Source organism: Limulus polyphemus, unplaced genomic scaffold (assembly GCF_000517525.1).
Source record: "Limulus polyphemus unplaced genomic scaffold, Limulus_polyphemus-2.1.2 Scaffold2292, whole genome shotgun sequence".
In the NCBI taxonomy this organism is placed as follows: Eukaryota; Metazoa; Arthropoda; class Merostomata; order Xiphosura; family Limulidae; genus Limulus; species Limulus polyphemus.
In genome coordinates, this window is record NW_013667902.1 from 50,309 (window position 1) to 73,967 (window position 23,659).

The window sequence follows — 23,659 nt, forward strand, 5'->3', positions numbered from 1 at the left end:
CACGAAAAGTCTTCACACACACACACTTAGTTCCATAAAGAATATCATACAGTTCCACTGAAATTAAGACTTTAAACCTATACACATTATTCTAATATTTATTTTCCTCTTATATCAATTAACCCACAAACATTACAGGTTATTCTTTGAAGTACGTAAATTACCACATTGTAAAAGCTCTTATAAATATTCTTGGCTGTCAACTTTAAGGAAGTTTGAAAATTTTATAAAGTTGAGAATTTTATTTTGTTTTATTTGTCACATGATTGTTACATTCTTTGAGTGAACAATATTTAGTTTTGCTTGTCTGTTTGTTTGGAATTAAGCACAAAGCTACACAATGGGCTATTTGTGCTTTGACTACCACTGGTATCGAAACCCGGGTTCTAGCATTGCAAGTCCGTAGACATATCACTGTCACACTGGGGGGGGGGGGACATTATTTAGTACAAATCTTTATAAGTAGTGGTGCTTTGAATAATATTTTATATTTTATTGAAGTTTGAGTCTCTTCTGTGAATAGGTCATTTTGTTTTACAACACAATGTTTTTAAGGCCTGTATTCTGAATGAAATTTTAAACATGGTAAAACATTATGTTTTGTTTCTTGTACAATTTACAAAAAATAACAATGAATGTAGAACAAACCCTAAAGTATAAAATTAATTTTATACAAGTAAGGTTATTAGATGTATCTAATCAATCAAAGGTGAAGGAATACAAGAATATATTGAAAATTCACATAAAATGTGAGCTTTTTAATGAAATCACTGTGACCAGAGGTCCATTATTTTACAGGATGTCATTTTAGACCAATTAGAAATATTTGGAATGTGTGAAAAAAAAAACACTTGAATCCTGAGGAATTCTGTAAACACCAGCAACAAACAAACATCAAAAATTATATTTCATGTGTTTGAAATACGTTGATGTTACAAGACATTGGCATAACCTTGAAATCCTCAATACATCTTTGTCACTTACAAGAACTGATTTCTCCTCATTGTAAGTAGTATCATCAAAATGTGCAGGGCAAAAATTTATATATCCTGCTACAGGCCGATCATGCTGGTCCAGTTGACAATAGGAGGCATAAGCTAGTATTTCCTGAAAAACAAAAATACAACTTTATAGAAATTATTAAGTAAATTTCAATCCTTTTAATAGAAACAATATTAAGAACCTTAGACTGTAGTTAATCTGCAGTTATTAAATCATGTCAATCATAAAACACATTTTCATACAATTTTAGAGTAATTAACATTCCAAGAATATTTGAGAAATTAAACTTTTTTTCTTACATAAAATGGTATTTTCACTGTTCATTAACAAAGGAGTTTCCATAACATTAAAGTTACTTTTGTTGTATTACTCTGAAACTTCCAAGAAAAATATTTGTCAAGCTTTGAAAAAACTACCCTGACAATACAGTATTTTGTATTTCAACTGTAGTGTGAGATTACACTGATAATACAGTATTTTATTATTTGACTATTGTGTGTGATTAACCTGGAAATACAGTATTTTATTGTTTGATTCTTGTGTGATCACCCTACAATATTGTATTTTATTGTTTGACTGTTGTATGTGATTATCCTGACAATACTGTATTTTATTGTTTGACTCTAGTGTGAGATTACCCTGATAATAAGAGTATTTTATTGTTTGATTCTTGTGTGATTATCCCGACAATACAGTATTTTATTGTTTGACTCTAATGTGAGATTACACTGACAAAAAAAAGAAAGAGTTCTGATTTAATAAGAATAACTGACCATAAAGGACTATATTAAAACTTGTTGTGAGTGTAACAATATAAGAAATTTGAACATTGCTGGTATTTTAGATTTAATACTGGCATTTATTTTACATTTTTATGGCTGTTAAATTTTTTTCATGTTAAATCTTTATATTGACTTATCACATACAACAGTCAAACAATAAAATACAATATTGTAGGGTGATCACACAAGAATCAAACAATAAAATACTGTATTTCCAGGTTAATCACACACTATGATGTAGTCAATAAAATACTTTACTGTCAGTATAATCTTACATTAGTCATACAATAAATAGTGTAACATTGGCATAAACTTGGTAGAAAATTTCTATTTGTCACTTTTGTATTTAATAAGCTAGTATGTAGAAATATATCAAAAGGTACTAGAAATATTACAAAATAAAAAAATTTTTTGATAAATTTTCAATACCTTAACATAACAATTCCTATTTTACTTACACTATACTTTTGTTTCATTAAAAGGCACAACTGCTTTTTCATAGCAGTTGCCAAAACAAAAGCTATTACCAAAGATCTGTCCTTTCAGCAGATTTTAATACAGTTGATAGAGAAATAATCAAGACTTTTGTTACCAGCTGAACTCTAACTATTAGATGATGAAAACAATCTTAATTGTCTAAAGGGAAATACTTGGAACAGGGTTTTTTTTTCAAGTTCAAATTAAGCCTTATACAACTGACTGGGTATTGAGTGGATTTTATTTGCCTATTTTCAAACAACTCTACTTGGCTAAAGAAGAACTCCTGGTAGAGAAAAAATTATTTAGTGGACTTCACATGCTTGTTTCCAAAGTTTTTTACACAAACATTAATAAACAATCAAGTAAAAGACAGAGGTGATTTATGTAAAATAGACATATTCAGCTTTATTCTATAACTATCTGTACACCAAAATATATCTAAAAGCAGTAAAATAAACATTTTTACTAAGGACAATTCATTCACAATTTTTCTAACATTTTAGTGTTTATATTGTAAGAATTTATATTTCTACTTAAAATTATAAACTTCAGTGTGGAATCTTTTATTGTAAAATGTTGTTTGAATTGAAAGAAGAACAAAAAACATGAATAATCCTGTTTCACATTTTCTTTACAATTAATAACATACCATTCTTGCCTGTGATACACCACGTAACTTCACTTCAGCCATTGAAAAGTTGGAAGATAACTACTTTTTTACTAAGTTTGACGTGTGACGTCGCTTCAACCTTATATATTATGAAAAATATGAAAAGAACAATAAATGGACAATCACTTTACCTCTTTCTGACACCATTCTGAATACATGCTGTTGATGTACAAGAGATAATCAGCATCCTTTACTCCTGGACCAGCTGGAAGAGAGGATGGAAGTGGTGCTGGCCCTGAAAAGTTGTAAACGAGTACTTCCTCCAGATGTTCTTCAGGGATCTAGAACACAAACAGTTTTAAGTACAGTTTGAGGTCAAATGTTTTCATACACTTTCATCATTACTATAATGGAAGAACATCACAAACATTTTCAGATTCATGAAAATAGTTGTATTTATTTATAAACTGGCTGACTATTTAAATTTAAGACCTCCCCACACACTTATTATCCTATTGCTGCAATAAAAAGCTGGAGGGTTTTGCTGTAGAATAGACTACATATCATACTGGAAGTTGTCTCTTTTGATTGTAATCCATTTATTAAGGAATGTGACCAACAACTGGTACAGAGGTGTTATGAAAGGATTACAGTAGGAAATGCAGTGTTTAGATTCATTACTAAGATGCATAATGAATTTATGATTCCATGCTAGATGAACCAAAGATAATGATTAAAGACACTGCCATGTTCTTTAAACATAGTTCATATAGTGTAAACATAGTGGATTGTTGCATTGTCATCTTTGAAGGACCTTTGTCTACCTGGGTTTAAGTGTAGCATTATGGGATGGATGTGATTGACATAAACATTTAGGTACTATGTGAATACTTACTGTTCACATTTCTAAAGGAATCAAAGAGTATAAACCATTACATTGCCTCTGGCAGGTTGCAGTGTTGGAATTAATACAAACACGATCAAGTACCTCATATGCTTTTCTTGATACTTTCATAAGTCTATTGTCAGTACAAAAAAGAATGAAATGATATTCAAAGGTTCACAACATATGCTTTCAGTCATTCACTTTGCACAATTTGTAGTCAAAGCTCCGCTGGAACCAAGATGTCCTACTTGGTTTCATTTTTGACTGCAGTACGACAATTTTACACATTCTTCATATGGTAGGGCTGGATATAGTCAAAACCTGATTACTGCTAAATGAACTGATCACCTGCAGTTGGAAGACAGTTTTTCTTAATGGAATTTGTTAATAGATTCTGATGAAATGTATTTGAACAAAAAGCCAAATAAACAGTCTTTAATAATGATGTTCATGCTACAGATCCTTGCACTTACCCACTGACTTGCAGATTGAACAGGAAATGACTAATCCTTGTATTTACTGGGTTCAAGCAGTCATCTGACACATCACATTAGTCTGTTTTACATATAAAAATAAATACAGAATTTTACACATGGATGTATGAGTATGTCCTAAAAAGGAGACCAGTAAGCATACATAATAATAATCTTATACTCCTTGATGTGGGGTGTATTTAATATTTAAAGATGAGTTCAGGGCCTATGTGTATCTCACCAATTTCAATATTTGTGAAATACTGGAGTGAGCACTAGCACTCTCTATGTTGGGATGGCACAGACACCAGTATCAAAGCAATACAAAAGACATCTGGATATTTTTCTCTAGAGGTCATCAGAAGCTAGATATGAAGAGCTAACTGGCATAGTCACTCTATATCTGGTGTATATGCCACTTTTCAGTTATCCAGAATGTCCCAAAGTGCAAAACTGGCAAATAGCCAAAACCAAGATTTCTTATTTTCATTCATCCTCATCTTTATTCAACAGGTCTAAAAACTACTTAGTTCTAGCAGTAACTATTATTTAATATTCCTGATGACAGTTCTCTTTACCTATAAAAATAATTTGATGTATTTTTGTCACATGTACCACATGATGGCTGTGGTGCAAAGAACTTCTATCAAAAACTATATATTAATGTGATATTTTCACATATGTAATAAGCCATTCAGAAGTTACAATGTTGATATTATTGTTCCCTTCACATATGCTAGAAATAACAAACTTGTTGTCAGAGTTATTTAAATTATCTAAATATCGCAATTATTTCATGTTTGCTATGGAATACAAGTTTTCAGAGTATCAAGAAGAGACTGCAGTACTGTGAACTAACAAAGAATGACTGAATATAATCAAATTACTCTATAAAATTAGAAAATGGGTTATTTATTACAGCAAATGACCACGTAGAAATCTTGGAAAAAAACACACACAAGGAAGGATAAAACAGCAAAAATGACACTTAGTGCAGATAATGGGATTACAAAAGTCATATTTTTTAGCAAAACTAGCAGACTGATGGTTACATTATAAGCTGAAGAAAGAACAATCTGTTATATATCTCAATGAAACAAAGACCTCCAATACTTGTGAATTGTGAGTAGTATAGGTTACTCAGCTACATTATAAACCAAGCCATTATTGTTCTACTCAGTTTTAATGCTCAAAGCACCACAAGAGCCAATATCTCGCATTATCGACTGTGATAATAATGGCTTTGAAATCCAGAAGTGTAGAGATCTCTGCAAATAGTGGATGTACTGATCTGCAGTCCAGAAACTCTCATTTACCACTTAAGTAATAGATGAATTACCAGATGTATGACTTTATTTCAGAATGTTACATGATTTGTATGAATAAAAAAGTAATTAATTTTAAGAAGCAGGGCTGATATTCTAAATCAGATTAAGTTGTTCAAGAAGTCACATAAAAAAAGACAGTGAAAATAAAGACATTTGTATTTCCATAAGGTTGATGTACAATGGTTCAGCCTAGTGTCATTCTTCAGGTAAAGTTACTACTTGGTATGACACAGTTAAAAACCAATCAGCAATTTTACCTGTACAAGGGTATTAGTCCAAAACATTGCATATCAACTTCATGGAAATATATATAGGCATTTAATTTTTCAACAACTTAACCTAAGCCTTTTACTATTATTTTCACCACAAGTATTATTTATTTTTGGTATTTCTACATATGATATTCCAGATTAGCCATCTAGTAGTCTTGCATTTCTTCAGCATAGAAGACTTATCTTGGAGCAGATGGGCTAAAATGTCACTAACATTCACATCACAGCTGCTATATCTAATAAGTATACTTCTTCACTGACTGTTCATGACTTCCTTTCACATGGCATCTTGATTTCCAATGGCTCTCAGAGGCATTTGTTGACCTTTATAAACCTTATGCAGCAATGTACCACTGGATTCAGATGTAAATTCATTAGGGACTGGCCTTTTCCTTCATACTAGCTGATAGTGTGTTGTTTCAATATTTTGAAAATATATTAGGAGAGTAACTCATAAAAACAATTTTTATAAATGTTTTACAAAAAAAAAATGAAAAAATAATCAGGTAATACTTTTTCAATATCTGCAATAAGTGGCAGAAAGTGTTAAGCCAATCTGCCCTTACTCCATGCCTGCTGTTGAGGTGGGGTTTTTCCACAAGACAGCTTTAGCAGTGTATATATATTTTCTCTTCTAGGCTGAACTTCATGAGAAAAAAATAAATAAAAGAAAGCACCTTACTAGCACCCGCTGTCTTTAGTTGCAGTAGTCCACTGCACACTCTGTCAGTGTGGGGCTTTATGTAGATGTGACATTTCCTCTTTGGTCCGAGCGTCTCTCCATCCAGCATACTCTCCATACAACTTTGTCCCTCCAATTTTATTCAAGAGGAATAAGGGAGAACCCTTGCTGATCCAGTCCTAACACGATATGGAGAGGGGGACAATATACGGAATTCAACATTGGGTCAGTGTTACCCCACTAGGATGAAACCAAGCGAACTCATCCCTCCATGGAAATTATAGTTGGTGTATTGACTAGAACTGAAGTACAAGCCACCCCCACTAAATTATGGACCAACCCATTCCCAGTAGTTAGGCCAACTGATTTTTTTGGTAAGTATCTAGAATATCTAACAGAACAGCTTGATTTACTGCCCTAGCGACACTATGCACTCATGCTCAGCCAATTGCCTGTGTGATAATGGCCAGTTGAGCAATTTTACATTTTGGCCACTTATGTGACATTTTAGCACCACATAAAAGGTTCTTGTGACAATATCATTCTCCCTACCTCCTCTATTTGGCAAAGCGTATTCAGGCTTAAGACTGATGATCTGTCTTCCACCAAGTGATGCTCTACTAGGTTAAACCTCCCATCCCCCAATAATGGGTGACATGCTTGATGGGTTTTCCCTTTCTGACACTATGTTTTCAGCAAATAGCCCATCTTTCCTTTTTTTATTTGCACAAGCCCATTCACCATCGTCAATGTGGGTTTCTTTGTTCTGCAGAGAGGTGAGTAAACATTTCTCAAGTTAACCTCACCTGAAAATGTATTTCAGATAGTTACCTTTCTGTAGAACATTTCCACTTTTTCTCCCTATTTCTAGTTAACCTATTTTGTCTCATACAAATGAGCCTTTGTTCAAATACTAGTGCTTATTGGGATTACTGTGCATGGAGGAGTGCTGCCGTCTTATCAATGGAGGGCTATAATCTAATGATGATTGCACCAGAAACTGAAGCAATATATGTTAGTACATGTAGGGGTGGGAGCTTTGTTCAAGGTTTAAGTGTGCAAAAATCTTCACTGCAGTGGCATGAGGTAATAGCTCTGTTATGCAGAGAAGTGAGTAAATATTTTATATATAGCTCTTTTTGACACAATTCTGTAGGATAAATTTTGAAAATACTCAGCAGTGAATCTACACAATAAATCTATCTAAATAAATGAATTTATACAAACCTGCATTTTGTCAATTTGATTTTCACAAAACTCTCCCATATATCCATGTTTGGTTTCTGCACATCTGTCAAAAGCAAAAAATTTAATTTATAAAACAAAAATTACCCATATCATTACACTTTACACATTTAGAACAGTGCTTAATGTTTTACTGTTAGCAAATAAGGAATAACAAATCCTATATGAACACACTATTCTATATATACAACAATGTTTCTGATGATTTTAATATGTCCATAGTTTATTTTCACTATTAAATATCTTGAAAACAAAGCCCAGAATATTTCAGACTAAGAAAGTGTTCATGCAATAACAAGATAATTTTGTGAAATATAATATAAATTTTTATCATTCCCAAATGGTGAGAATTACCAAGTTATTATGTAGAAAATTTATTTTAAGTACCTAAATTCTTAAATCTAAATGCAGGACCATTACCTTAATTATTAAATTTAAATACTGGGCTATTACCATAAACTATAACATCAAGTCTAAATGTAGGACTGTTGTATTAAATTATTAAACCTAAATGTAGGACTAGTACAGTAAATTATTAAACCTACATGCTACTTGTAAGATTTTAAACACCATGAAGCATAATTGGTACTAAAGCCTGAAAGTGTTGTTGGGTTTGGGTACATTCAATCACACACACACAGATATATATATGTATACATTATAATCATAAACAGCAAAGATGTATTGAAATAGAAATTATTTAATAGGTAAAATTGTACATCTTGGTACAACCTGTGAAAGTTATCAATTCAATGTCATGCCTGTTTCTACTGATGATAACTCGTCCCTTTTTTGAACGCCTCAAGTAACTTATGCCCATGATTACTTTTACACAGAACCACAACATTTGCTGCAGGGGAAAAAAATATTCAGTTTCTTGCACTTTAATCTGCCAAATTTCATTAACATATGCTTACAGATTTAAAAGTTATAGCATGAAAACTATAACAAGCACAAAATGGTTATGAGGTCGGTCCCAGGGATACATCCTGTGCTGAAAGAGTTAAAGGGAACCTAAAATTGGCATCATTAAGTCAGTTATAGTAGTTCACAGAAATGTTTTGCACTGTGTTCTTAAGAAAGGAATATATGTATTTTTTCTAATGAGAAGGCTAGAGAAAGTTGTTGAGGTTTGTAAAGCAATGTTTTTCTCATGCCTTTTTTCTTTTCACATGTTGCCTATCCAACATGCAAAGTAAATTTCATTTTAAGATTAAAAATACTTCTATGCATCAGGAAATTTTCAAATTTCACATACAAAATCTTCATAATGTCCAGATAGTTATCAAACTTTCTTAAGAAAAAACTTAATGTTATCTGTTATTTTCAGTAATGAATATCTGTACGGATTCGGTAGATTTGACTGATCTCGTAACCACCATAACAAATTAGGAAATAAATATAAATTATGCCTCTTTCATTCTAGAATGACAACAAATTATAAGACAAAAACATAAATGTTTAGACTAAATAGCTTAAATCTCATAACATTATATATTTATTATATTGACCTTTCAGCCACGCCTGGCTAACAAAACAGAAATTACAATTACGCGGCATACGTTACTGTATCCAATGATATAAAACTGACCTTTAGTCTTTACAAAGTGACCTGTCTTGGCTGTGTTTTAGTAGACTAGTATTTTCTAAAACACAGTCACATTTCAATTATTATACATTATATATGTATATAGATTTACTATTTAGAAATAAGTTTTTGCTTATTTTTCTTAAAACATAGAACAGTAAATAAAGAAGTAAAGCAAACAATTATCTCTTCTAGTTATGACCTTTGTACTCTGTTGCTAAACCTTTTAAAGTTTCGCATGTGGAGGATATGGTGTCCTAACACATGCAAATGTCTGAGAAAGCCACTAGGGGGACATTTTGAGCTTTTGATTGGTTATTCATGTCATATAGAGAAGTAAGTGTATATAAGGGACCATTTCCAAAAATGGAAAGTTTGGTGGGGCCACTGTTTGATTCAGTCAAGATGCCATCTTGTTCTTTCAAACCAAGATTTCAGGGAGGTAGGTTGTATCTTTAGTCTGCTTGAAATTTCATATTTTTTAGACCCAAATACAGCTTAGTGACAAAGCTTGATAAATTATAGTGGAATTCTACGGTATTGATATTGTAATTTATGATTTTTTGGTTATTCACCTGTGTTATTATATATATTTAGTTTCATATCCTCCATGTGTGGAATTTTAAAAGGCGTAGCAACTGAGTGAAAAGGTTATAACTAGAAGAGATAATTGTTTGCTTTACTTCTTTTTTTACTGGTCTATGTTTTTAAGAAAAATAAGTTTAAAAACTTATTTCTAAATAGTAATACACTATATACCTATATAGTGTATACTACTTGAAATGTGACTGTATTTTACAAAATATTAGACTAGTAAAACACAGCCAAGACAGGTCACTTTGTAAAGTCTAAAGGTCAGTTTTATATTATTGGATATGGTAACATGGGTGCATGTGTTACACATCATTTTAAAATTTGTATTGTTAGCCAGGTCAGCATAATAAAAAATATATATAAATGTATAATAATCTTATGAGATTTAAGCTATTTAGTCTAAAGATTTATGTTTTTGTGTTATAATTTGTCATTCTAGAATCAAAGAGATATAATTTATATTTATTTCATAATTTTTTATGGTGGTTACAAAATTGGCCAAACCTGTACAGAGATTTGTTAGTGAAAATATCAGATAAAAAAAATTGTTTTTCTTAAAAAATGTTTGATAACTATTGTGACGTTATAAAGATTTTGCATGTGTAATTTGAAAAATTGCTGATGCATAAAAGTATCTTTAATCTTAAAATGAAAATTACTTTGCATGTTGGATTGGCAACATGCAAAAAGAAGAGAAAAAAAGGGGCATAAGAAAAACATTGCTTCACAAACCATGAGGCTTAATAGAAAAAAAAATTGATATTTTGCATGTGAAAGCATTGTAATGTTTACTGATAATCAGCCAAATTTTGTAAACATTTGCTTACCAATTTAAAAGTAATAGCATGCAAACTATAACAAGCACAAAATGGTAACAAGGTTAGTCCCAAGGACCAAGTCTGTGCTGAAAAAGTTAAAAAGCAAGTTGTTTTAAGTGTTACATTGCTTAAGAGTAGAAGCACATTGCTTGGTGATTATCATTTCAAAGGTGTTATTCTCAATGATAAGATATCTGTAAAGAATTTAGAGATCCTCACACACTTTTTTATTTGTGGGTATAAAAATTTGTTTAAAGTATTTCAAATACTAAAGTTTATATACCCACTCTACATTTAACAAAAAGCTAAATGTGTTAGCACACTGTGTAGAATAACAACCTTTATATGGGTTATGCTATCTTGTTACACATTTATGTATAGCCTTGCTGAAAGTTTTAAAACTGCCTCTCTTATTTCTGCATGTGTATATGTATGTGTGTGTGTGTGTGTATTTGTGATATTAAAAAAAATCCTTAATATTTAATTATAAAACTATGGACTTATCACTGACAATGTTGGCCAAATGAACATAGTTGAAATTGAAGATGTGCCATCTGTGACTAATCAAGCAAAGGTTCTTGTAATCTTATTTTCACAGAATTATAAACTTAAATGTAAGAATAACTGATTCCTATAGCACCTTTATTTATCTTTGAAATATATTCTATTTAGAAATTTTAAAAAAAATATTTTTTTGTCTCCACAAAATTTTAGTTAACACTCATGTTTTAGTGTTTGTGTGTAATGTTGAATTGGTATTTTAACAATATTTATGAAAACAGAAATTGGTAGTTATTATCAGCTATTATATATTGTCGGATCCTGTAAGGTACATTAAAATTATTCTTCACTTTCATTGTATATCAGATTTTATTGTACCAAGAGTAATAAGTTGATCCCAATTATAAATATTTTTGTTATTGAACTGATATTAGTATTTGGTTGAAACTTAGGTCATGGGATTTATAATGCTGATCAGTGACATTTTTGGTGAATTTTTAAAAGTTGGTTTTGTGTGAATGCTTGTTTTTCTTAGTTATAAACACTAGTCTTTATTGAAGGATAAAAATGTACAGGAACATTTACATGTTTCTGTATCACCCTTGCAGTAGAAATTAGAAAAGGCTAGTTATTGTTTTAGTACAACAAAACCTGGTGTCCACAACTGGAAACTTTTTCTATAGTATGGTTTTTGTAGTTAAAATGTGTGCAGTTGTATACTAGCTTAGTATTAAATTTATTGTATATTAAAAAAATTTAGATAAATATGAAAGACTAGAAAGTCTATAATTCAAGTTGAAGATAATGCAAATTTACTAGTTGTATGAGTTTGCAAATTTGTTTCCCATCAGTGAAGTGAGATGTGCTTTAGACTTAATTTTTTTTTTTATCACTTTTCATTATGTGTATATTGCAGATCTAGTTAACAGTGTATTTATTTACTGTAAATTATGTGAAATACAGTTTCCTCTTTCACTATTATTGTTCTAAAAAATTTAATTACTGGTATAATAGTTGTAACGTATCTACTGTAGGTGGAAACAAAAGTAGTTTTGGAAGAATAAACTGATTTAATATGAATTGGTTTTTATATTAAGGATGAAATACGGCGTTTTTAGTCATTCTTTATGTATAAAAAAATTTATATGCACATATTTCAACTAATAATGTTGATAGTTTGTATAAGTGTCCTTAAAAGCACATGTAAAATGGTAATGTAGTCTAGAATCCTAGAAAACTTAGCTAATGCATGAAAATGTTTTTTATTCTAGAATTTTTAAATATGTGGAAATAAAACGTGTTTGGCCCAGTGCTTTTAAATCCAGCTTATTGCTATTAATTATCAACTTAGTTATTAGCTTGAATATTGAATTACCTTAAAGTAATTTGTAGCTAGTTTCTCATCCCTTTATTATGTGATGTTGCAGTTATGATTATTTAACAAGTCAAGGCTGAACTCGTAATAATGAAACATTTAAATTTATGTTACAATAATGAAATGTAGAAGTATAAAGCTACTTTTCCCTATTTTTATCATTTTACTGGACACCCCTATGATGTTGCCTCAGGATACTAAAGGAATGTGTGTGTACTTTTCTGTTTATAAATTTCATTGATATACATGCTGTTAAAATTTATCATGAGGTAATTGCATTCCATAATTCAAGGCTTCTGTGCATTGAAAGTTTTGAATCCTTCAGACAAGCAGTTAGCATAGATAATCAAGTACTTAAGTGATTGATTTTGGAAAAGCAAATTAATCAAGATAACTGTATTGGTTGTCAACTTTTGGAGTTAAAGTTGAATGTCATGTTGCTTTGATGAGCGTGAACAAAGAGTGCTCATCTTTCTGAGCAGCAGTGTTTTAATAGTGATTTGTTTCAGCCATTTCAGTACATAATGACCAATGAAATAATACCTGACAATAAGAAAAAATAAACAAAAATTTAAAAGTTAATTATTCATACCAAGTAATAGTCATAACTAAGAAAACCATTATACCATATTAGATTTTAAAGACAATTCCAGTTCTAAAGCCTAAGAACAAACAACTGGCCTAGATTGAAACAATGAATATCCAATTTTAACTCTTAGAACCGCGGGCCAAAAAAAAAACTCATTATTTGTACAAATACAAAACTACTAAATATGCCATCAGTTTCAAATGGGAGTACAATTCAGGACCATAAACCAGAGATGAATTATAAAATTAAAGTTATGCTGTGCATGTACCACAAATGGATAAGAGAAATTATACACATTTTAGGACAGTGCACTTAATTTTTATAAGACTGTTCAATAGGTGATAGCATGAGGAATGGGAATATACATTTTTATCTTTTAGTTTACAGCAAAACAAATTCATGTGTGGGTGATGACTTGTACTGTTCAGAAAACCCCATTTAAATTACACATCGGTTACTGTGTTAAATGTGATACATTGGTACTGTAGAGATTATTTTGAGTTTCATTACTCTTATTTTTCTTAATAGGCTTTGTTATGCTCTATATACTTTTCTAGTATGCAGAATGGAATAATCAAAGAATCCAACTTATTGTAATATTTCCATTTAATAAATATTAAGAGGTTTGTAAATCAAACTTTAGAATTGAGTTACGTAATTCTTAAATTTAGTTCTGGAAGATACTTAAAACATCCTAGAATTTGGTTTTGGTCAAGTGCAAAAACCTTTATAGATACTGAATTACATTAAAAATGGGTATAAAATTTTGAATTTTTATTAGATATGTATAATGTATTTGATATCGTTGTAGTTTTCAATGACAATATTTTTCATGTTTGGGATTTTACAGCAAGAGGTTGCTATTCGTCAAATGCATGGAGGAATGTCTGTTGCTGGACAGGGCTTAAAGAATGAAATGAATGATAGTATCAGTGGTGGGAACATGGGAGGTAGGAAATTAGTTTTGTATTTTTAAATGGAAAATACCATTTTCTGATTAGAAAATTAAATCCATTGTTTGAAGAATTTTTCAGGATTTGCATGAACTTCATTAAGACCCAACATCAGAGTTTATATTGTTTCAGCTTTAATCCTTCTGATTTTTGGATTATTCAATTGTCCATTTGTACATGGAAACTAACTAGATAAAGTTATTTGAGGTATCAAACAACTAATTACTCAAGTATATTTTATTATAATGCCATGTACTTCACCAGTGATTCTATAACAACTGATTCTATTCAAAGAAAAAATAACTTGTTAGGGAATACTATTTAAATTATAAAAGTATACAGTAAGTTTACAATTAAAAGAAGCATGTAGAAAAATTCCTGAACATAGATAATTTGACATTTTATTTATATATATATATATATATATATATATATATGTATATACACACACACACACATATATTTTTATAAAATATGTACAAACTCGTACATAAATTGTGGTAATATTAATAACACTCGTTAAGTGAACCCTGTTTGAAATGTTATGGTATTTTAAAAATATTGGGTATATTAATGAAATATTCTGGAGTAGTAGTTGTTTGATATTTAATAAATTATTTTGTAATGCATTCGATGCTTCAGTCAACTTCTAAAAGATTAAATTCTGTAAGAATATTAAAATTGAGCATCGTATCATAGGCCTGCTATTCATATTCATTAAAGCTCACTTATAGTTTAGTGAATGGTGTTAATTCTGAGACTAGAACGGTGTTGCATTTTATAGGTTCATTGGTTTATTAAAATGTTATGCTTATAAATGCATTGTTTAATATTAGTACAAAGTACATAAAAGTTTAATTTCAATAATAAGCCACTGTTGGAAGTATGTTGTTAATGTGTAGAACATCATTTAACCATAGCAACCATCATTTGAACCCAGGAGGGTGAAATAAGTGTATTATGTTGAGGATGACAGACAAAATCTTGGTAAAATTGAAAAATTAGCTGGAAGTAGAATGCATAAGATTCATTGTAATGACAGGTTTTTGATAAAGATTATGGTATCTACTGTATATGAATAATTATTTTGCTTTAACTACATTTTTCAATATTTCTATAAATGTGCATGTTTGTGAGATGGGAATTGCTTGAATATTTGTAAATAAAGGTTGGCCAGTCAACTGTAACAACATGTGACCACTTTTTTTATGGTGGTCTTTTCTGTACTTGATATGATAACACTAGATAGACATGGACTTTAATGAATTATGGAATTTGTGGTTGTATTTTGATAGTGATAACAAAATCTAGTTACTTATCAGTAACTATAAATATTAACAAAAGTTCTTCTATATTTTTAATACCCTGAAGTGTTTTTACTTCAGTTTTAGTGTAAACCTACAAGCATTTTGGTGATAATTTAAAAATCATTTTAGCAAGATTTTGCTATTTTACTTGCTTAATTCAAGCTATATTTTGGCAGCTGGAGTGATTTAAGGAATTAGAAAATTTATGATGAAACCTCACTTCTGTCTAAAAATTAGTTTGCATTCTTGTGTACTGAAAAGTTATTATATAGAACAAATCATTTTTCAGCTCTTTCATCAAGTTTTTAAGATTTCTAATTTATAATTACTGTCAGTTTAATACAGATGCAGAAAATATGATATAATGCTTTGGGAACCTTACAGGAAAACCAAACCTTGTTATTAACTATTTGCACTTAAGTGAAGCATGAAACTTAACTATGAACATGAACAAAATAAATTACATCTCCAGACATTTATGGCAGTTGTCACTATGTGGTGATATTATGAAAGTATGTTGACAAATACAATCTATTCTCATGCATACTATACTGAAAGGTATAAAGTAATAACTTTATGAAACTAAATCATAAGAACTTTACAGGAGTGTGAAAGAGCTTTCCTTAACTTCTGGCCTGTTTGTCTTTTGATGCTGAAATTGTTTTAAAACAAAAAGATAGCTTACTGTGATTTATATTTGGAGAAGAGCACTAAAAAAGTTACATTTCAATTGTAAGTTTTTCCCTAAGCAGACATGAAAAAAAATAATTTTGATTCAAATAAAACCTATTTTATATAAATATTAACAGATACATCAAGATTGAAAAAAAATAAAGCACATGTGGGAGTAATAGGTGAAGGTAGTAAACTTTCTTGGAATGTAATGTGTATGTATTTATATATTGTGGTGATTTTCATGTTATTAGAGGGTGATTGTATTCACATCATCACACTTCAAACCAGCCAAATTTCTGGGATATTCTACAGGGGAGAGATACAATTTTATTCTTATGAAATATGAAATTATTAACTTGATAATAGGCATGCATGTATCTCTCTTTTTTAGTGCTTATAAATTACCAATCTTGTATGAAATCTATATTCAACAAAGTCTGTCCATCATAGCTGAGAGCATGATTTGGTTTTTACTTCAGAAAACGTCAGATGTCTGCATTTCTTTCTAAGTTTGGGAATATTTCAGTGAAATTGTTTTCCTAATTCTGATCATGTTGAGCATTTTGCAAGTTTTAGAAAGCATCAGTAGAAATAGGAAAGAGCTTGATTATTGTTAATGTGCACTAGTCTGTGCAACAGTTTGAAACAAATATAAAGGAAAATATTTTACCTTGAAAAATGGTGAAGAGAACTGGTGGGAATAGATGTGTATTGAATGGACTTACCATTGTTAATTTTCTTACTTATTTTTAAATAGCTTAGACTTCAATGCATTTGATAAACTATCCTCTTCTATATGGCCTGACTTCCAGAGGTCATCTGCATTCTCATTTTTCTCATCTGAAAATTTAAAAGCAAATTGTATGTTATATATTTGTATGTTAATTCCTCAAAACCACATTACAGTGCTATATGTAGATAAATGCTAGCAGAATGGTACATAGGGTGCCATAATTAGTACAACTAACTCAGGTAATACACGATAAAAGGAAGAAAAATGTGGAACTTTGAAAGGTCTAACATTTTAACTGTACCTTCTTTCCATACTCCTGGATAAAACTAGTAAATGGAAAAATAAATTAGCACTCCATTTGTAAAAAAAAAACACCACAAGACCATAAAAAAATCTTTCAAATGTTTAATACACCATAAATTTTAATTTAAATGCATATGTTAACTTCAAAGTTTATAAATTAAAAAATGTTTATCATATCAAGGAAAAGGAAGCTTCTTACTTCATTAATAGGTTATTCAAATAAAAGTGAAAATGTAAGGTTGCAATTTTTTTGTTGAAAGTAGGAACTTGCTACAAGTGACAATCGTTTATGTTCCTCTCTAGCCTAAAATAACAACATGTAGGCACACAAAATATTGATTTGGGGGGGGGGGGTATTACAGTAAGTAATGAAAAATGGAACATAATATTTTTGAATTCACCTTCTTAATTTTAATAACACTTTAATGAGACTGATTTTTGCCTAAAAGTAAAATGCTTCACGTTTAAAGTTCCAGAATTATGAAATTGCAAAGATTTGATTACATAAATTCCATTATTTAAAATGTTACAAGTATGCAGTTAAAACACTAATATTCAGTGTTTCAAATTTTATTAAGCTTAACTCCTTCACAGAAGAACTTTAGAAGCATTAACACTTTTGTAAGCCTTTTTGCTCTGTTCAGCTTAGATAGTTTTAATGCAGGTTCATACTTACCGTATTGTTCATAGATCGGATCTGTAGTATATTGCAAAAATTTACATTAAGGTTATGACATAAGTCCAAGTGGTGCTGCAGGAAGTGGAGGTCCAGGTGGAATGATGCAAGGTCCAGGAGCAATGGGAATGGCTGGGGTAATGTTGTTTCTCTAGATATATATATATATATATATACATATACGTACTTTATTAATGAATTTTTAATGGAAAGAAATTGTATGAACACAAGTTTGTGTAGTTCTCTTGTCTATATGGAAAAGTGAGAATTCAAGTATAATTTCCTTTTGCTTCAAATCTACTTAGGTACATTGGAAGCTGCTTATTTGTATTATAACTATAAATGAATTGAAATTAATATAAAATTTATGGCTACATAAATAACTTAAAATTTCACTAAATGTTTTCTTAACTAGAGCTAGTCGCAGAAACATTTGGCTATTTCTGTAAGTCTCTAGTTTAGAAACCAAATGTGGTAGAAAACTGAAATACAATTTTGGTGTCATATCTGAAAATTTTGATTTCATGTTTTCTACTTAGTTTCCATTTAAGATATTACTTAGTTTCTATGCTTATTCCTGTAAAATACTATGCAAAATGTAGTACTTGATAAATCACATTGGATGAATTCAAGGTGTTTAGGAAAAAGTTGGTTTCTCTCTGAAATTGATTACTGTTGCATCATGGTTACTCTTTCACTGGTGCAAATAGTGTGCATATAATAGCTATATGCTTGTTTGAATCTGTGGGAAGTTGTTTTTTTACAGACCATCCAATTATGTCCTGTTGTGTTACATTTTATTTGTACAAACATGTAAACAGTACTGTTTCCTGACACTAAAGGAAATGTGAATTCCAAGTTAAATAGCTTGTGTAAAAACATTTATATTTTGTTATAACTAAATCAACACACCACTTTCCTTATAAGTTTTTGTGTGAAAACTTTGAAGTTATTTAATATGAGACTATTCTTAATTTATATTTTGTTGAAGTTAGGAACTGAAAGAGCTTTCACAAAGTTATTCAACTTTCCCCTAGTTCCTTGAATCTTCAGAGTAATTATATAATAAAACTCTAAAAAAATCTATACAAGTGATATAATTTCACTTTGTGTATTTTAGATGAAATAATTTATTGTATAAAAATCTAAATGAATTAGCAAAAAACATGCTAATTGATGGTTGAATTTCTTAATAAAGGCTCTTACATGTTACAGAGCTATTTGCAGGATTTCTTGCATGGTATTTGTGAAAATTGATATACATTCCCAATTGTGTTACTTCTTAATATACTCTATTACATAAATTTCCTTACTTTTTAGATTGTCAGGTATGACTTTTGAAGCACTATTAAATAATACATTACTGTTAAATGCAGGAAATACTTCATACGCCCATCAAGTATTCTTTATATTCAAAACTTAAATCATTCATTCCCATTTTCCTCTCTAATACATTTTTGAATTATTATTTTAGCCTTATTAAAAGGAATAGCTTGTTTATGATGATTAACAAGAGAATCTAAATAAGAATGCAAGGTAGTTGAAATATTTATTTCAGTTTCATTATCTACTCAATTGTAAATACTTTAACCATATGACTACTGGATGCAGTGATTCACTGTACCTAATGTTGCCATCATTATATTTCATTCTAAGAATAAAAATAGTGGATAAAACTGTTTGAAATTTGGCAAGAACCTTACTAAAAGTATGTAGTTTCAGAAAGTAAAATATTTAATTTTGATTTTTTCTACTATTTCTAATAAAAAAAAAAATATTCATTTAATATAGTTATTTGCATTCGGACTCTAAATGGTTCACCTGTAAGGTGATTTTCACATTTCATTTGCATAGTATCTAGAATCTCCTAAAGGAAATAAATTTTTTTAAAGGTAAATGTTTATATTTTATTTTTCATCTTCTTTTCCAAATCATTAACTCTAGCTCTTATCATCAATGTGCAGTGCATTGAAATGTTTAAAATTAAAAAAATTTAATATATACACACCTTTTACTTTTTTGTTGAATAATCTTAAAATATCTTGTGTTGTATGCATAATTTCATGATTTTATCTTTTCACTTGTAGTTTATTTTTAATGTTTAATTTTCCTTTCCAGTTATTTGTCTTTTATTATATTTGCCAAAATACAGACACGTTAACCACACACACACACAAAATGGCACTTGCACAAGCTTATTTGTATAATTGTTCACGAGCAAGGCAAACACAGGTGAATGTACAAAAAAAAAAAATCATTAAACTCTTCAGATATGCATTCTAAAGCACAAATAATACATAATTAACTAAAATATAAAAGTAAAACCTAAATGCAATTTAATCGTCTATTAAAATTATATGTATTAGGTGAGAAAAAATAGTCAAGCCCTAGGGGTGCTGGTCTCCACAATGGACCTAAAGCATCAATTTGCTTATAATTTGATAAGTAATCTATTCTTTTCCTTCTATTCTGGAGAGACTGAGAAATCTCTTCTTTCTATTGGTTATAAGCATCCTATTTAAGTCTACAAAAGACTTGCTTAGCAGTAGATTACTTTGGGATGCGAGCCTGGTGTCTAGTGGGGTGGGGTGATATAACCATTTTGTAAGAATTCTAGCTGTTGAAATATGAAACCAATCTCTGGAATTTGAACTTGTATACGTAGAAGCTCATCTAGATTGTTGTAGAAGTACTGGGAGTAAGCTGTAAAGCAATTACAACTAAGGTATTTCAACTATATGCATGTCATGTGAGACAACTGATGATTTAATTGTTCATTTCAGAGGTTACTTTTGAAATATAGGAATAATTTTTTTATATACAATGCATTTGATAATGCTAATTTATTAAAATACATTGATAGTAAACTGGTTTAATTAAATTTTGAATATAACTTGGTAACACTTTGTGGTATGTGCAGAAAGGTATTTGAAAAGTGTAAGGGTTGTTAAAGGTTAATCTAAAAATCTTGAATTGAACATATCATTTATGATCCCCATGAGTAAGAACCGCGGTTTTTCCTCTCTATCTTTTTTTTTGTAATATATTGTCAGGTATTAGTGAAAATGTTTTTTAATCTTCCACGCAACTAAATAGGAACGCTTTTTTTTTCTTTTTTTTTTTCAAATATCATCTTAACTTCTATACCTACAAAAATAATTCGAAATTTTAATATAAGTAATACAAGTGTTATTCAGGGTTTAAGTGGGTGCAGTTTGGCCCCATGGTAGAGCTCTGGATTACATTGTAAGCAAGCTGAGTTCAAATCCATGTGATACCACAAACTTTTCCACACACACACACTGAGTTCATTATAAGAGAAAGTCAATCCGGCAGCGTGGGTGGTAAGGTGCTGCTGACTGGCTTCCAACTCTGGTGTCTTATTAGTGATAGTGACAGTCTCGGTAGCTTTACCATAAAATACAAGGTGTCAGCTACTAAAGTTTTAAAAAAGTATCTTCTCCTATATAAGGTATTTAATGGCTTGATAATAAATGGGCTAAGCCAACTTTTTCCACTATATCCCCTTGCTTGATAGGGCATATATGAAATGAAGATGATTTTTAAGTACCTGGAATGTATAAATACTCTCAACAATTGGAATAACTGTAGGAAGTAATCACAATTAATTTGAAAAAAAAAAGTTGCAATTACATTTATGGAAAAGTAAACTACAGTAGATAACATTTTCATTAGATTTTTCTGTATGCACTTTTCTCAAAATTTGTCAATAGGATTACTATACAAAAAAAACAAGGTCAAATGTAAGTACTATATTTCTTAATGTCATTCCACAGTATTTCACGTGATTAATTAATTGACAGTCATTGGCTGCAGAAGTCCTATGGTCCGAAGTTGAAAAGGTCACGGGTCAAAGTAGGAAGTGGGTATAATCCAAGAAATGACTCTTCATATCAGCCTTATGGTGGCTATTGGAGTAGAAATTTCAGCTGAGTTTATGTATTATTGCAATATTGGCAGCCTTTCTTTTTTACACTGCATTCCTCCATAGAGAGTGCTGGTGCACTCTGAGATATGAGATGTTTTTGTGTCCTCCCCCTACACTTTGTATATGTTATATTATAGAAAATTTTTTATTTTTTGTGTAAGGATGTGGTGCCATCTATGTATGTAGTTAACATCAACTTCTGTCAAAGAGAATAAATGCTCAATAACAGCAATAATTGGGAGTTGAGAGGGTTTGTCCAAATTACCTTCCCACAAAGTTTGGTGAGATTGGCCCAGTGATCTAGGAGTAGTTAGATAAGAGACAAACAGACACACATTTTTGTTCTTTATATACATAGATTTTCATAACCTAAGCTAATAGACTGTCATTGTTTTATTTATTTATAGATGGCTATTTATAATGCCAAATGGCTTTGTGTGAACAATGGATCAAGTTATCAGTACACTTCTGTCAAACTAATCAATTGCACTTGGAGTGTGCTATCATTGATCACAAATGTTTTATTTATTTCATTTAAATTTACATACAAGTTTAACTTTTACATTTTATTTACTTTTATGACAATAAATAAATATCCATAAAAAAGATAAATAAATTTAGTACTTGCATCTGAGATGTTTTTAAGATTTTGCACTTGTACAATTCAATTCAATGTTAAAGCTTAGACCTAACTCAGATACCCAAGGTAGAGTCTGAAAAATATCCATGCATATAAAAAAATAATGACTTAAAGCTAATATAATTTATCTAACTTTTTAGAATGGAAATGGCTTAAAATAATTCCTATACCTGGTCAAGCAAAATTGGTTTTTGGAAAATTAGGAACTAAAATTTAATATCTTTATCTCAATAAATATGTAATGAAATCTGAAGCATACTTTCTGTCCAGTGTACATTTAGAGCTATGTAATAAATAATGCAAGTATTATCTGAATAATACTCTGACTTTTAAAAACTAAAACAAATTGTTGTATCTTACAAATCTTTTCATAGGATATGGCTATTTTGTCAGTTTGATTATTCTGTTTTACAGTCTTCATCACTATTCTAGTTTATTTTAAACTTACTTTAAAGAATTTCTTTACAGTGTACCTGAACAATATGTGAACATCTATAAGCTGCACAATCTAGAAGTCAATTTTACAAAAAAAACTTATAAACCATTGCTGTAGTACAACTGTTGTGGAATTACTGGTTAGCTTACATAAAACCATTTCACATATATTCTATGCACATTTTCTTTGTAGTTATTTTAGTATTTTGCAACATTTTTAATAATGGAAGACAACATCACATGTATGTGCTTCATTCATTTATTCAAATATTCTAATATAAAAACTTGGATGGGAGTGTTCGAAAGTATTAAAACTAAACTTGGTTTCTATAACATGTTCTGCCCAGCTTTCACTCTCCAAGAATCCATCGAACTCCAGGAGTTTGTCATTATTGGCATCCTTTTCTCCATCTCGGTCCTTCTCAGAGGAGACTTCATTGACAGGGAAAAGGTTGTTTTTTTTTTAATTGTTTGTCTATGATTGTCTCTCTGGAGACCACATACACACACCTTCAAAACCCAGGAGCAAACTTCAGCAGAGGTTGCTCTCCTCATTTTACCTGAAGCTGTGAATATGTAGATTCTGTCCAGCATCCGGTGCTCCCGTTCATGACACAAGTTCTTTTTGAAGACATAGTTGACTCCTGCATAAAGTGGTTGCAGTTTGCAATTCAGACCTCCTGGAATCATCACAGGCATCTGTTTTCAGCTCCTTTTGGAAGCGGTCTTTCACTCCAGGAGTGATGTGAGAAGATGCGATGTC

The 23,659-nt window shown here is 30.3% G+C and overlaps 2 protein-coding genes across 4 annotated transcripts in view; one reads left to right on the top strand and one right to left on the bottom strand.

Moving 5' to 3' along the window:
- LOC106466534 (paraspeckle component 1-like) overlaps positions 1–23,659 on the top strand; it is a 70,441-nt gene that overhangs the window by 39,176 nt on the left and 7,606 nt on the right. For 2 of the 3 annotated variants that reach the window (XM_013926825.2, XM_013926826.2), the window contains 2 exons: positions 14,076–14,175; positions 17,924–18,009. In XM_013926825.2, the coding sequence (XP_013782279.1) occupies positions 14,076–14,175; positions 17,924–18,009 (186 nt within the window). The remainder of the gene's footprint in view (positions 1–14,075; positions 14,176–17,923; positions 18,010–23,659) is intronic. The other variant, XM_022394568.1, reaches the window with a different exon arrangement.
- On the bottom strand, positions 820–7,804 carry LOC111087555 (leishmanolysin-like peptidase). The gene is made up of 3 exons (XM_022394569.1): positions 7,743–7,804; positions 3,066–3,215; positions 820–1,107 (listed from the first exon to the last, which is right to left on the bottom strand). The coding sequence occupies exons 1-3, from the start codon at positions 7,779–7,781 to the stop codon at positions 895–897; spliced, it is 402 nt and encodes a 133-aa protein (XP_022250277.1). The 5' UTR covers positions 7,782–7,804; the 3' UTR covers positions 820–894.